This window comes from Drosophila ananassae, assembly GCF_017639315.1.
Source record: "Drosophila ananassae strain 14024-0371.13 chromosome 4 unlocalized genomic scaffold, ASM1763931v2 tig00000061, whole genome shotgun sequence".
Lineage (NCBI taxonomy): Eukaryota > Metazoa > Arthropoda > Insecta > Diptera > Drosophilidae > Drosophila > Drosophila ananassae.
In genome coordinates this window covers 5,699,017-5,715,538 of record NW_025319038.1, presented here as the reverse complement: position 1 = coordinate 5,715,538, position 16,522 = coordinate 5,699,017, and the positions used below count along the sequence as shown (strand labels likewise).

The 16,522-nt window shown below is 35.1% G+C and overlaps 1 protein-coding gene across 36 annotated transcripts in view; it reads right to left on the bottom strand.

Moving 5' to 3' along the window:
• Positions 1 to 2,766: 2,766 nt before the first annotated feature.
• LOC6501771 (twitchin) overlaps positions 2,767 to 16,522 on the bottom strand; it is a 99,669-nt gene continuing 85,913 nt past the window's right edge. For 34 of the 36 annotated variants that reach the window (XM_044717708.1, XM_014903847.3, XM_044717732.1 and 31 more), the window contains 8 exons: positions 15,500 to 16,478; positions 15,104 to 15,445; positions 13,934 to 14,976; positions 12,952 to 13,008; positions 11,259 to 11,359; positions 11,085 to 11,199; positions 10,723 to 11,025; positions 2,767 to 3,896 (listed from right to left, as the gene is read on the bottom strand). In XM_044717708.1, coding sequence (XP_044573643.1) covers positions 3,262 to 3,896; positions 10,723 to 11,025; positions 11,085 to 11,199; positions 11,259 to 11,359; positions 12,952 to 13,008; positions 13,934 to 14,976; positions 15,104 to 15,445; positions 15,500 to 16,478 — 3,575 coding nt within the window. In that variant the 3' untranslated portion in view covers positions 2,767 to 3,261. The remainder of the gene's footprint in view (positions 3,897 to 10,722; positions 11,026 to 11,084; positions 11,200 to 11,258; positions 11,360 to 12,951; positions 13,009 to 13,933; positions 14,977 to 15,103; positions 15,446 to 15,499; positions 16,479 to 16,522) is intronic. The other 2 variants (XM_032455798.2, XM_032455799.2) reach the window with 1 other exon arrangement.

Below are 16,522 nucleotides of genomic sequence, written 5' to 3'. Positions count from 1 at the left end.
TCAACGACTGGAAGACTACGCTTTCGGCTCTTGGCCATATGTAGCATTTGTGTTTCACCAAATTTGATGTGCTTTTGTCAAATTTATAAATGTTTTTGCATACGTTGCACACTACTGCATCAGTCACCACTATGCTGTTGGTATCGACCAGTCGTGAAAAGATGTCCCACACTTTGCTCCGACCACGTGAATCCGTAGGCTTAAGCTCACCAGCTAATAATTTTGATTTTATATCGGCAGAGTACTCTTTAAGAGACGATTCAGTTGTCGTGTCCAGTATCTGATTGCAAACAATTTTGTTTTAATATACAAGTGTACAAAATTTATACTACAAATAAACATACAAATACATACATATATATAACAATCACTGTTTTTGCCTTGACATACAAAAGACAACATATAAAATAGCACATATGACGAAGGCTTAGATTATCTTGTGAGTTCAGTGCACGAGCGTCGTTCTCCTTAGAATCCATGTTTATCCACTTATTACAAATTACTGCACTCATCTGTACAGTTGTTCACAGTCAACAAACAAGCTGTACAGTGTGTTTAAAAAAGGACAAATATTTCCTTACGAAGAGTACAACCATATACTGAACTCACTCGAAGTAAATACTGTACAGTAAAGAATAAGTGCAGTGTTTTTGAAAACAATACACTACTGTACAGATCTGTTCTGCGACAAATGAGTGCTTTAATGCAGAAGTCTAGACTGTATACCCCTCGACTATAGCACCGCAAAACTAACACGTCGCCCTTTCCTTCCAGAGTGCAATGTAATATACAAATACTGGAACTAGTGGATTCCTTTCATATCTATATGGACGGCTCGAAGATGAACGTCCAGGTGGAAGGCGTGTATCCACTTCATATGGATACCCTAACATAGGAATCAGGAGGGTAACTGCGCTCTAGACAAACTAGTTAGGAAGACACTTCCAACTCTCTTCTCTCAGAGATTGAACCAGTAGTCAATCCCTTAGCTACTTTTAGGATTTTGGATTGATTTTTTTTCTAAAACTGCTTTGGATCCTGAGTGAACTTAATCCGACAAAGGGTAATATAATTCTTATAGCATTCGGCGTTTTGCACGGTGAAATCTGACCGGGATATTAAGTATCTTGAGAAATCTATGCTGCTACAGGTTCTTGTATATTTATTTAAAAGCCTGTCTTTATCTTTTTTTAATTTTGTGAGGCACCCTGTAAATCTTGGAAGACTTTTTGAAGCGGACGGATATTTCCACGGCACAAAATGTATTTAAAGTATAATAAAATGTTTCCAAGGTGACATTTATAACGGTGCATACCAGAATATTCGACCAATCGAATGTATGGATTAACATTTTAAGTATGTGAATGTCGCTCTTACGGAAACAGCGAATCTTATTTGACACGAGGGGAGACATCTGATTGACATCAGGAATGGTTTCGAATCAAACCTCCAGCGTAGGGTGATATGGATCTTCAAGGGTTGAGAGAAGCAAAGCATTGAAAATGGTGGTACCATCCAGATCAGACTGATTTAATATGACTTTCTTCAGTCCAAAAGCCAGACGAACATAGCGCCGCAATCATCGGCACTCGCAAACGGATCGGGAAGGATGACTTGCGCCTCGAGTAGAAATTTCTAAATTTCCTAATGTCTTCCACTCTAATAATGGCCTGGATTTTTGAGCTTTTTTTTATAAGCCTAGATGTCAATTTCAGAGGTATCAGGAGCTAGTCGAGAGACAAATAATAATTGTCTAACAGTTGGGATCACCTGTAGACATCCGTGACGTCTTTTTGTTCCACCGCCGTTGTTATGCTACCGCCATGCATTTGATCGAAAACGTGAATCTTCACTTCTTCGGTCGGTCTTCAACCCTTTTGTAATCAAAAAATCCTTAACAAATTAAAAATATATTGCGCTTATAAATGTAAATCAAGCCGAACCTCTGTTTATTTTAAACCAGGAATGTTGAACGTTATTTACAGCTACAGTTCTCGGTAACTTAACATTTGGTGAACCCCGACGTTAATGTGCGCGGGAAAATAATTATTTGAATTATTTTAAACTTAATATTAAAACTAATTTCAAATTTTATTTATTTTAAGCTCAAAAGATAACCCTAATAAAACATTATTTGGATTGTGATTTGTGCGCAAAATATAAACATTTATTTACATACAATCGTCTATTGCATCCGTTGTTTGCAGAGTGCTACAATCGTTCATAAATATACTACCCCATTATACAGCAGAATTTGTCGGGTCAAGCAGTCTCCGGAAGTCTGGCGGCGATAATTTATTGAAATACACATCCGTGCCGTCAATCTGTGCTACCGCCGTCCACTCCCGTCGTTATTTCTCTTTTTGGCGTCGCCGCTCTCGTGCATACGATAGGCCACCTGCATCTGCCGCAATTCTTTGTCTCACTCTCTCGCGGTTGATCGCTCCGCAGCATCAAGCGTTGAGCCGCGCCCCGCGTTTTACTTCAATTCTTCGGTCGGTCTTAAACCCTTCAAACTCAACAAATAGAATATAAATTGCGCTTATAAAAATATAAATCAAACCGAATTTGTGTTCATTTAAGACCTTGAATTCTGAACGTTATTAACAGCTACCAGAAAACGCTCAGTAACCTAATAAATATTAATTTATATAAGATCATAAGATCGCTGCCAGAGTGAAAGATTGTGAATAATTTTTGATATTTGAACTACATATTCATTGATGACTTCGCCCCATGCCAAAAATCAAGAAATAAAGAGTTGCATTTATTTAAATAATAATTTTGTTTATTATTTTTTTTGTCAATTACCTTTCGAATACTTTAGCCCTACATAGGTTACGTAGATATAATAATGATTAGAATTAAAGGTCTCGAACTCTTGAATGCCTAATGAGTAGGTGTTTTTTTGAGGATGCCATAAGTCATTCAATTATCGAGGCTTCTAAAACCTTACATAGTATCTGTAATCAATTTGGCATTCATTCTTTAAAATATTCGATAGCTTAAATTTCTAAACAAGGTTGGTTCGCTTAATAATATTACTATATGTAGTACATGATTTATCAGGTAAATTTGATATTCGCGATAATAAAGAGTGGAAATGCATAAACAATTTATATAAAACTATAAATATACAAAATGTTTATGTTTGTATGAAGATGTTTGAGTGATAAAACCGACATAAAATGAGCAGTCTAAACTTGATAAGATCTTATCAGATAAAAAATAATGTATATAGATATTTTTTTTCGGTGGTTTTTAGAGCTCAGAGTTATATATGTTTACTGAAAACGCGCATATACTTTCACCCTTTCTTGCAATAGCTTTGGCCTGATATTGACCAACATCGTCCATATTACATTTGGAAACCGAAAAAGAATATATGTTATTTTCCTTAGTAAATGAGTATCGCGAAAGAGTTTCATCGATGGGTTTACCATCCTTCACCCAAATCAAATTAAGAATCTCTGAGTCTAATTCGCAGTCAAATATTACATTTTCCCCCTCTTGAATTGAAACTGAAATGGGGAACCTTACAAACGCGGGATGTTTTGGCTCATCTCCAGGCACACTGACATTTATAGTACAAGAACTAAACGATTCACCTACATCATTAAAAGCCTCGCAGGTATAAGTACCTCCATCTTCTGGAAAAATTTCTGCTATTTGCAAACGATATATATTCGCCTCTTTAGAATATTGGAAATCCTTGCTTGGTTTTATCTCTTTGTTGTTATGCAACCACACCACATCAAAATGTTCGGCTCCAATAATTCGACAAGCCAATGTAACTGCGTCACCATCTTTGACATACCGGGACTCCAGGTGACTAACTACTTTAGGTGCATTATCTTTGGAGGCAACTCGAAGATTGGAAATATTTTTTCCCAGAGCTATAAACAGAAAAAAATTAAATTTTAATATTGATTAATATATATATTTAAAAGCATAACACACATTATTATACTATACTATATACTATATACTATATACTATATACTACATACTATATACTATATACTATATACTATATACTATATACTATATACTATATACTATATACTATATACTATATACTATATACTATATACTATATACTATATACTATATACTATATACTCCTGTGATCCTGATCAAGAATATATAGAGAATATATATATACTTTATAGGGTTGGAGATTTCTCCTTCACTGCGTTGCACACTTTTGACCAAAACTATAATTCTTTCTGCAAGGGCATAAACATATTTTTAAAAGGCACATTTTTGTGTTTTTATTCCCGGTACTCGTAGAATACAAGGGTATTTTGTATTCGTGTGAATTACTCTAAAAACTCTCATTATTATATACTTCCAAGTTATTCTATACTCGGTAGGTACTGTAAAATTAACTTCAAACCCAGGTCATCAAAACAAAAGTACGAATACACTATTTTCACCAAAAGTACCTCTAGAGATGCCGGGAGATATATGCCGAGGTGTGCGAGAGGTTCCCGGACGTCAATATGCGAGCTCTGGGAGACGGGCCGATCGTCCAGTTTCATGCAAGCGGGCTATGCCATGGCGGGCGGAAAGTGGAGCGCCACTGCCGAAGAAGGAAAAGGTCCAGCCACACCCGATGTACCGATCCTTTGTGAAGGTGAAGAAAGGTAGAACCTTCAATAACGATCCCGTTAGAAGATTCAAGTATAGTCAAGTCGCAGGAAACTTAGGCAAAGTGTGAAGAAAAAGCTGCATGGGCGCTTTCCTACGGCGGATTGGAGAGTCGCTAATGTGGAGGTAGCAGTAGGTATAAGAAGACAGGTACTCGTCACACTTAATGAAGACATCGTGAAGCTTCTAAAGCAGGGGTGCTCAAGCACTGCTTATGACAGAGAAAAAATCCAATACCGATGTAAAAAATCGCAATACATATGTGCGATAGTTTTTTTTTTATTTCCAATCCAACAAGAAATTGTCTGCGATATGGGGCGAAAAGTGTTGAAACTAAGTTAAGTGATGTTAAGCTATGCAAAATTGTTATTGAATGCTCTACCCATATGACAGAGCAATTCAACAACAAAGGAGGAACGAGAGCAATGGGACTGGGCATCCCTGTATTAAAGGGTTCTGGGAATAGTATTTAGCACCAGTATATCAGTATTGAGAATAGTATAATCAAACTTAACATGAGCCATAGTTCCAAGCCATTTAAATCTCCAGGCCCGAATGGTATCATTCTAAGCCGGGCTTAAGCTCAGACTCTAGATAATCAAAATCTTTAGGTCGATATTCCAGACTGGAATTTTTCCGAAGACGTAGCTACGCACGAAAGTTATTGCATATTTAAGAGAAAACCTTGAACACTCCCTTCACTTCCCCCAAAGATTATAGACCCATTAGTCTTTCTTTCTTTTCAAAACTATGGAGTGACTCATCAGCCTTTATCTTCACCTGAATATTAACCCGACTAATTTATCGGGCTAACAGGATGCGTATACCCCTCCGATCATTGGAGACAGCTCCCCATTAAAACTCTAAAAAAACTCAACACGACTGTCGAGGCTACACTGGGTGATGCTGAGATTTGCCATTATCCCGCAGGGAGGTGTACTCTCTCCTGCTTTCTGAATAAATTTCTCCGAAGTAAAATTGCTGCATCTTGCTGTTCAGCCGTAAAAAACTCCTTCTGCAGAGAAAGAACTTTCGCTAGTAAAATTACTGCATCTTACTCTTTATCCTCCTGCACAGAAAGAACTATAGCTTCTCTTTCAGTAGTCAGGCTACGAGAAGCAGGACTATAGAGGAAGACCAACAAAGGCCAAGCTAGACACTAAGCTAGACAGGGACGTCCAGGTGGACGACTGTATACCCCTCGACTATCGCACCGCAAAACTAACACGTCGCCCTTCCTTCCAGAGAGCAATATAATATACAAATACTGAATATAATGGATTCCTTTCATATCTATATGGACGGCTCGAAAATGAACGTCCAGGTGGAAGGCGTGTATCCACTTCATATGGATACCCTAACATAGGAATCAGGAGGGTAACTGCGCTCTAGACAAACTAGTTAGGAAGACACTTCCAACTCTCTTCTCTCAGAGATTGAACCAGTAGTCAATCCCTTAGCTACTTTTAGGATTTTGGATTGATTTTTTTTCTAAAACTGCTTTGGATCCTGAGTGAACTTAATCCGACAAAGGGTAATATAATTCTTATAGCATTCGGCGTTTTGCACGGTGAAATCTGACCGGGATATTAAGTATCTTGAGAAATCGATGCTGCCTTTATCTTTTTTTAATTTTAAGTATGTGAATCTTACGGAAACAGCGAATCTTATTTGACACGAGGGGAGACATCTGATAGACATCAGGAATGGTTTCGATTCAAACCTCCAAGGTAGGGTGTTATGGATCTTAAAGGGTTGAGAGGGGCAAAGCATTGAAAATGGTGGTACCATCCGGATCAGATATAAACCATAAGTCTAGAAGCAGACCTAACAAATTTCTAACATGGTCTATCCCTAGGTCAAACCTAGGGACATGTGACATTCCCGCCTTGAAAAAAAATGTAAAAACAGGTAATAAACAACGACAAGGCAAATTCCCAAATTTTCTTGTACCGCTCATGCTCTTGGGGAGCTGCTGCAACATTACGGGTGAATCAAGATGGCCTTGCGATCTCTGGAGCTGCAACTTTCTTACTAGCGGATTTTCTTCCCTGGACATCCTGGACATCCCGATACCCACTGCAACAATAATGGAGGCCAACACGGAGCGGAATGGCATCAGAGCCCATAGTTGCCATAAGACCAGCACGATTATTGCACGATTTTAACGAGCACACATCGTTATAATGCATTTAAATAATAATAATTATTATTATAATATTTTTATTTTTATAATAATATTTATATTATAATAAATAATATAATAAATAAATATGTTATATTAAAATATTTTGTACTAAAAATTATCCTTCAACCACTGTACCAATATGGTTAATAAAATTTAAATAGAGCCGAGAGTTAGTAAAGGAGAGAGAGCGAGATAGCTACGGAAAAGCAGGAGTGTTACCAATAAATGTAATACGATAATTGCAGAAGATTGACTGCAAATATGTAGAGAAAAAGAAGCAGAACTATGTTTTGAGTGCGAATTTTTTAAATCAATAAAATGCTCACCCACATGTGGCACTGCGCAAACGGGTAAAATTTTATTAATATTATCAATTTTAAACAAAATTGGTGTTAAAAGATTTACTCACAAATAAATAAATGAATGAATGTTCAAATAAAGTATTACACCAGTGTTTGAGAAGAATAAAATTAAAAACAAGAAAGGAAAGCTATCTTCGGGCGGAGCCGAAGTTGATATAACCTTGCAGTTCAGTCGCAGTCCGCTAGGTGGCGCCACGCATCTTATTTTATTAGATATATAGCGGATCGTATATAGTCGGCCGATCCTTATGAAAATTGGCAGATCAGATTGTTTTTCCCAAAATAGAATCTGTACCAAATCCCATCTTTCTAACTTAAAAAACACCAAAGCTATGCCGATTTCGATCGTTCTATGACAGCTATAGGATATAGTCGGCCGATCCTTATGAAATTTTGTACATAAGATATTTTGGTCAAACATAGCATGTGTGGAAAGTCCCAACCCTCTAACTTAAAAAACACCAAAGTTATGGCATTTCCGATCAATCAGTTATATGGCAGCTATAGGATATAGTCGACCGATCCCGGCCGTTCCGACTTATATACTACCTGCAAGGAAAAGAAGGATGTGTGCAAAGTTTCAACTCGATAGCTCCAAAACTGAGAGACTAGTTTGCGTAGAAACCGACAGACAGACAGACAGACAGACAGACAGACGGACAGACGGACAGACGGACATGCTCATATCGACTCAGGAGGTGATCCTGATCAAGAATATATATACTTTATAGGGTCGGAGATGTCTCCTTCACTGCGTTGCACACTTTTGACCAAAATTATAATACCCTCTGCAAGGGTATAACAAAAGTGCGCAAAAAACCACGACCTCGATAACTAAACAAATAACTAAATATTAGTTATTTGTTGAGCTTGTTTGAGTAAAAAAGTTAAATTTCCAAAATTAACACATGCCGGATTTTCCTCAATTCCCTCGATTAAAGACTTAAATATACGTTTTTTATACCCTTGCAGAGGGTACCCTTGCAGAGGTCTGTCTGTCTGCCTGTTTCTACGCAAACTAGTCTCTCAGTTTTAAAGCTATAGAGTTGAAATTTTGCACTCATCCTTCTTTTGTTTGCAGACAGTATATAAGTGGACCAGCCGAGATCAGTCGACTATATCCTATAGCAGCCATATAACTGATTGATCGGAAATGCCATAGCTTTGGTGTTTTTAAAATGATTTATAGGGTTGGGACTTTCCACATATGTTATATTTGATCAAAATATCTTATCTACAAAATTTCATAGGGATCGGCCGACTATATCCATATAATTGAACGATCGGAAATGGCACAACCTTGATATATTTAAAGATGCTTGGGCTGTTTCCAACGTTTTTTTTAGAAAATGTATTTTATGGTGAAATTTTCATAAGAATCTGGCAACTGTATACGATCCTATATATATATGTAATATATGCTGCTACTTAACTTCAAGGGTATAAAAACTTCGGCTCCGCCCGAAGTTAGCATTTCTTTCTAATTTTTTTTTTTATTTTTCATAAAATATTCACTTTTTTGAAAGCTTGTTCAATTTAGATGGTAGTTTACTAAAAAAATCCGAAAAACTCCCCAGTTTAACGGGTTAGGTGGGTTTGGCGGCTTCAAAAAATCGATTTTTTTATTTATTTTTTTTTAATTCTACAGAATCTTAAGAATATTCTCCCAAATTTTCAAGTCGATTCGAATAAAAGTTTCGGAGATACAGTCCTGAAAAGGTGGACGCTCGAGGTCAGGTATAGGCAGAGCGCAAACTTCAAACACCGTTTTTCTCAAAACTGTGTTCTCGAAATCGGTTGTCAAGATTTTTCGGAAACTACTCAAACGATCTTGATCAAATTTTGCACAGGCCTTCGAGATACAATTCTCTAGAATTCGACGAAGGATTTTTTTTTCGTTGATAACAACTATTTAAAAAAAAATATTCAAAAAATTTCACCAAAATTGTTTTTTTTTGTTCCTTCGTTCAGTTTTTATACCCTTGCAGAGGGTATTATAATTTTGGTCAAAAGTATGCAACGCAGTGAAGGAGACATCTCCGACCCTATAAATTATATATATTCTTGATCAGGATCACCTCCTGAGTCGATATAAGCATGTTTGTCTGTCCGTCTGTCTGTTTCTACGCAAACTAGTCTCTCAGTTTTAAAGCTATCGAGTTGAAACTTTGCACACATGCTTTTTTTCTTGCAGGTAGTATATAAGTCGGAACGGCCGGGATCGGTCGACTATATCCTATAGCTACCATATAACTGATTGATCGGAAATGCCATAACTTTGGTGTTTTTTAAGTTATGTTATATTTGACCAAAATATCTTATGTACAAAATTTCATAAGGATCGGCCGACTATATCCTATAGCTGTCATACAACGATCGGAATTGGCATAACTTTGGTGTTTTTTAAGTTAGAAAGCTGGGACTTGGTACAGATTACTGTTTGGGCAACATAATTCAATATGTCAAATTTCAAAGGGTCGGCCGACTATATACGATCCGCTATATATCTAATAATTTAAAATGCGTGGCGCCACCTAGCGACTGAACTGCAAGGGTATATCAACTTCGGCTCCGTCCGAAGTTAGCTTTCCTTTCTTGTTAGTTTTAGATTTGTACTAAAGCAAAATATTTAGTTTTTCATTTCAGATGATTTTGTCAGGGGTCATGGAAAATGACGTCCAATGGCTGACTGTTTAATATTTTTTTCTGAAAATTTCACCAATATTCTTCTTTAAATATGTATATTTAACTATTTAAGAACTATTTAAGAAAGTTGCAATAAAATTTTTGATTCTTTATAAAAAAAAATTAAAAGAAAATAGTAAATTTTTTGGCCGCGCAAACCCACCTAACCCCTTAAATGTTTTTTTCGAATTTATTATTATCACATTGGTGTGATAGATCAATACACTTTCAGATCAGTGGCGGGTTTAAAACTGGACGCTCCACTCTTCTACTGAAAGACCTAGTTTTTACCAGAACAGACTACTGTACTCCATGAGAATATATAAAAACTTCTTTCCGCAACATCATTCCCGAAAAGGAAGAATGGAATCCCGAAATCCCAGCCCAAAAATGCAACAAGATTCTATACAAAAATTAGAAAACAAAGTAAGAGGAGGAGTATATTTCAGAAAATTAGACATCTTTCAGACTTCCTGATTATGTAAGCGTCTTCGAGGCAAAAGGGATAGTCATTAAAACCATTAAAATAAACACCTAAAAACAACCAGCTTCACAAGCGGAGAAGTAAAAATATTCAGGAAAAGCCAAGCGGTTATTAAATCGGCCCGATCTCAAGTAACACCTAATTTATGTCGCAACTTTTTTCCTACTACGAAAAGGCTTTTTTATGACTATATTCGGTTTTTAAATATTTTTTCAAGAAGAGAAAATTAGCATCTAATATTTAATCAAATAGCGTACGATTACACTGCACCGAAAAAATTCGTTTATACAGTAGATGGTTTTGATGGAAAGAAAATGCCATTAAAATGCAATTATTAAAAGAAAACTAACCTTTTATTGTTAACTTGCATTTGGTTTCTACCGCGCTAATAGAATTTGTGGCTGTACACGTAAAAATACCCTCGTCTTCAGGAAAAACTTCGTTAATGGTTAATGTTGCAACTCCATTTCTGTACTTCAAGTCAATTATATCGGAAGATGAAATAGACTTTCCGTTTTTAGACCATGTGATCTGTGGCTCTGGGTCTCCTTTCACATGGCAGCTAAGTACCAACTGCTCTCCGTCATGAATATTCAAATCGTGCAGAGGAACTATAAACTCCGGCTTAAACATTAGCGAATCATCGGGGGGTACTAAACATAAAAATTGGTTACACTGGTCATAAAAATAGTTTTTTTTTAAATATACTTACGTATTAACTCCTTAGTTGCACTTCGTGATCTCGATGGGCTACCAGGGGCTTTTAAACTACTCGCCGCATATTTTTTCTTATTTGAAAGGTTACTCTGATTGCTATTTTCGTCGTTCTATATTTCAATACTAACAATGAAAGTTTCTCTTATAAAATAAAACCAAAGACACTTACTTTAGTTTCAGAAGTTTCTTGCATTGAAGTTGAGGTGAGCTGGCGGGATGTTACAATTTGAGGTGGCGCTGGTTTAAGTGGCTGCTCTATGTATTTGCGATCTGATAAGGAAAATCGTTTATTACTTAAAATCATTCAAAACGACAGATTAAGTTAGTTATACATTTTTAACAGAAAATATTTTTTTTATATGGGAAAAGTTTACTAGTAGGATTTCAATGTTTTTACGGTTTATACAACTAATTTAACTTTAATGAATAAAAATTTTGAAACAAAATTTTATTGTTAAAACAGTATTGTTAACAAAAAAAATGTTTTGTACACTTTTAGCTTCATTTAAAGGCAAATTTATAGGTAATAATTTCGAATGAAAATATGTACTATAATATATTAAATTATTATTATATATTATACCAAATCACTTATTAACGTCTTATAAGGAAACATAAATTAAAAAATAAAAATAGTTTAGTTAACAAGTAATTTATATTAATTTTGTTTAGGTAGTTATAACAGGTATAACAGGTATATCGAAGACCTTGAAAGCATGTTGTTTCAGCATATTCTTACAGGGAACCTATTAAATTTATTCATCTTGAATGAATTTTATATTTATTTATAGCGAGTACAAAAATATTGAAGATCAAAGTCGAAGAAATGCCTCTGGATCAATACGGCTAACAATTATGGTCCATTTCTGTGTTTGTTTTTCCTATGTTTTGAGTATCACGTGCGAAATTGAAATGATATAATATTATAATTGAAATATAATTGTAAATCAGAGCTCAATCATTTGGGCAAATCGCTTCTAATTAAGCACACAAACCCATTTTGTTGGTGTAATTTCAACCATAGTTAAAATATTTTTGCAACTATGGTTAAAAAATATAGTTTGGTTTCTTTGACTATTATAAAAAAATAGAGACATCATAAGTGTTAATAAATAAAATCTGCATACATTTTATTCTAAATATTTTTATTCAACCTTATACTATCAACCTATAACTAATTTTAAATGTAATTGTGTGTAGTAGGAATGTAAAATTGTAAAATAAATATTTTAATCATCTTATGCATACCTTTTCACAAAAAAATTCAAAAATAACTGTAAGAAAATAATTTGGAGCAAAATATAATTTTCGATGAATATATTAAACAAATAAACTAAACTATATTTCGGACTTAACGCATTATAATGCCAATTTGGGGTTTTTAATCTCAGTAGTTTTACATTTTTGTAGCGTGCAAATGTTTCTCTAAATTATCTCAAAATCAAACTTATGTCTTAAATCAACCTTAAATAGTGCTAACCATAAGCTGTACTTTTTTTATATTAAAAAAAGTGTTGGCACGTGATTTTATTTCACTTTGCATGAGTGTAGCATGCGAAATCAAACAAATGCACAGACAAAAATATATTCTTTCTTGTTATTTGAAAAAATAATGTGGTGCACAAAAATTATAGGTTTGAGCACAAGCTTTAAGATTTCAATTCCTTATTTTAAATTCCTTAGTTGTTACTTAGTTTTTATAGATTTACTGTTGTTTATTTTTATTTTTTATTGACAATTGGTAAGCTCTACCCGTGTTTTTTAATGTTTAGTCTTTCAAATAATAAAAAATATTTTATACAAATATAAGTAGTGGGTGCATGCTAAAGGTAAATAAACGTTTATTTATACATTTTTTTTACCTCCTGAATAAAGAAAATTGTGAGCAAGCTCAGCCTGCTCGGGTGTAACCCATTCTCCTGGGAAATATTAAATTGTCGAAGAGAAGAATAAATCAAATCAGATAATAGGAAAAATTTGTTTATTAAAAATGTTATTAAGAATTAAAAATATGTAAATAAGTACCATTTTTCTCAAAAAACAAAAATCAAATCCTTTTAAAATATTAATACATAATCAAACATGATAATATGTATATAGATACATGAAAAAAACTTGTTAGAAGTTTACAACATGTCTGGCATATATTCGAGTTGTAAAATAAATTTTAGTAGGTTTGTTTTTATAACCTTGCAGAGGATATTATAATTTTTGTGAAAAGTTTGCAACAAAGTGAAAGAGACATTAATCTCTATCATATATTTTTGATCAGAGTCACCTATTGAGTAGATATAATTATGTCCATCTTACCGTCTGTCTGTTTTTATAGGAACTAGCCTCTCAGTTTTGAAGCTACCTTGCCCGTTTACGCAGTATATAAGTTGCATCGTTAAATATCCGACTCTACTACATACTAAAAAGCTTTTGACTATATTCTATAAAAGCTACATAACCTAATTTTGAGCATTGTTGGTATTTGTTCAGTAGAATGTTTGGACTTTAAATGTATTTATGTATTTATATGGGCAGCTTATTTTTTTAAATTATAAATTATAAATTAATATTACTTAAAATGGGTCTGACAATAAAATTCAAATTTATAAGAATTTTATAAAAAGGCATTCCTTTATTGATTTTTCCTTGTCTTGATCGAGAATATATTCTTTAAAAGATCGGAGACAATTGTCCAATAAATTTAAAACATTTGCACAAAATTAACGCATACTGCAAGGGTATAAAAATGGAACAATATATGTAATATTAACATGGTGTAAAAATAAGGGCCCAATATATATTTTAAGTTTCATATTAATAAGAAGTAGGAATTGGTTCAGTTTAAATTACCTTCTACAATCACAACGCATTCGGTTTCGTCAAATCCATGACAGTTTGTTGCCTTGCAGATATATTTTCCCGAATCGGATGGTTTGCAGTCAATTATTTCCATAGTCACAACTCCATCGGAGTGGGTCATTGCATATTCATATTTGCTAAGCTCACGACCATCCTTATACCATTTAACAGATGGGACTGGCTTGCCGCTTAAACAACATAGTAGTTTGCATGTGTCACGGGCCTGCATTACACGTGGCCGCAAAAGGAATGTAAAACTAGGTGCTGATTCTGACTCCTCCTGCCAAAAGGTGTACGGCAATGGATCCCGTCGGCGAATCGGTGTTGATTCCGTTCGATACCTCGGTTGCTCTTTTGGCAAAGGTTGGACGTTCAGGAAAACGACTTCTTCTCTGGAGCCATAGTGGTTATCGGCTCGGATAATGTATTCACCGCGGTCATCTAACTTTACACGGTTAATTATAAAATAGTAATCATCTCCTGAATATCGTTTCATAAACTTTACGCTCTGTCGTAATTCTATGTTATTGTGTGTCCACGTAAGCGTCGGTGTAGCAATAGCTATACACCGACAATAAAACTTAACGCTTTGTCCCTCATAACAGAATTGGGACGATGGTCGAATAACAAAACGTGGCGCAGCTTGGCGGCGATCAAAAACTGTATCGTGAATTTTATACTTTTCCATCAATAATTTCCTTAAGGAAGAATATTCCGAAAGCCGCCCAATAGGCAATAAATATTTTTCAAAGTCCTCAAATTTTCTTCTTATCTTTTCGCGATAAGCCAAATAACGGTCGCGAGTAATCGCTTGTGTCATGTTACTGTGATCACCAGTTAGCCACGGATGTAAAAGACATTCATGCGCAGTCATACGTTTTTCTTTGTTTGCAACCAGTAGTTTTCGTATAAAGTCTTTTCCATCATCCGAAATATTGTTAAAAGATTGCTCATCAAAATCCCATTCGCATGCTTTTACGTTTTTAAGTGTTTGAACATCATTATCACCGGCAAAAGGTGATAATCCACTCAACCTAAAAAATGATATATGAGAAGAAACTTTTTTATTATTCAAACTTTTCAATAACTATAATAATTAAATATTTGGTCAAACTTTCTTTACACATTTTTGATTTCTTGAAATGTTATGAATAAACTTACAAAACATATGCCAATACTCCAGTGGACCACATATCAGTATAGAATCCAACTGGTTCTCTGTTAACAATTTCAGGGGCGGCAAATTCAGCTGTTCCTGTGGTGATTTTAACTACTTCGTTTGGATCTAGCCGCGTTGCCAAACCGAAATCAATAAGTTTTACGTTTGTGCTTGATCTGGTCTGGCACATTATATTTTCGGGTTTAATATCCAAATGAATAATGTTCCTTTCATGCATATGTTTAAGACCTTCGCAAATCTGTCTCATATAGTTGATAACTTCGGCTTCCGTCATAACGTAACCCTCAACTGTGATTCGTTCGAAAAGCTCTCCACCAGATAAACTTTAAAAATATATGATTAAATACTAACAGTCTAATGTTAAATGAATAACTTACAATTCCAATATAAGAACCATTTCGTCATCATCATCAAATGCGTCGTGCAAGTTAATAAGCTTCTGATGGTGTAGCTGATTCATAACATCTATTTCACGACGAATTAAATCTCTTTCAATTAAATGAGACACTGGAATAAATTTAGCAGCAAATATATTTCCTGTGCTTCGTTCCCGGCATCTATGTACTACCCCAAAAGCACCGGTACCTATTTCCTCAAGTATATCATATTTATCGTAAACACTTTGCTGAGATATTTCAACGGGCTGAGGAACAAACTTTGAATAAATATCGAAAACATACGAGTCGTAGTCTTTAATTTGACCATCTGCTTTGCCCCGCACTTTTTTGCCATTTGCGTCTAGCTCCCATTTTCGCTCGGTTGGTTTCTTTTTAATAGCTTCCTTTGTCTTTATTAGTGTACTGGTATTAGATGGCTCAGAACGACCATAAACATTATCAGCAAATATACGGAAATCATACTCTTTTCCAGCATTTAATCCACCAACGGCCATTAAAGTAAAACGGGTGTTTCCGACTCGTATCCAAGATGCCAGAGGATGCTCACGGCGTTCAACATAGTAATTTGTTATATCACTGCCACCATCCCAAACAGGTGACTTCCAGCTAAGAGATAAGGAATCTGTACCTATGTTTTCGATCAAGGGGAATCGTGGCGGATCTGGTCGATCGCTAATTTGCACTTGAACAATAGCGGTATCTGAACCAAGTTCATTTTCAGCCGTAATTCTGTACGGCCCAGAGTCAAGGCGTGACCCGTCTCGGATTATAAGTACGGCATGTCTTTCCTTGACTTCCACTGCATAATGACCACCAGACTCAATATTCTCGCCTTCTTTAACCCAGTTTATACGGGGTTTTGGAAAACCAGTGAAAGGTATTTTAATAACTACATTCTCTCCTTTATCAAAGTAAGCAGTATCTCTAAATCGAGGTGGAACGTTCAGTTTTGGAGCCGCTATATTTTAAAAATTTGGTAAAAAATTAATGGTAACATTGATG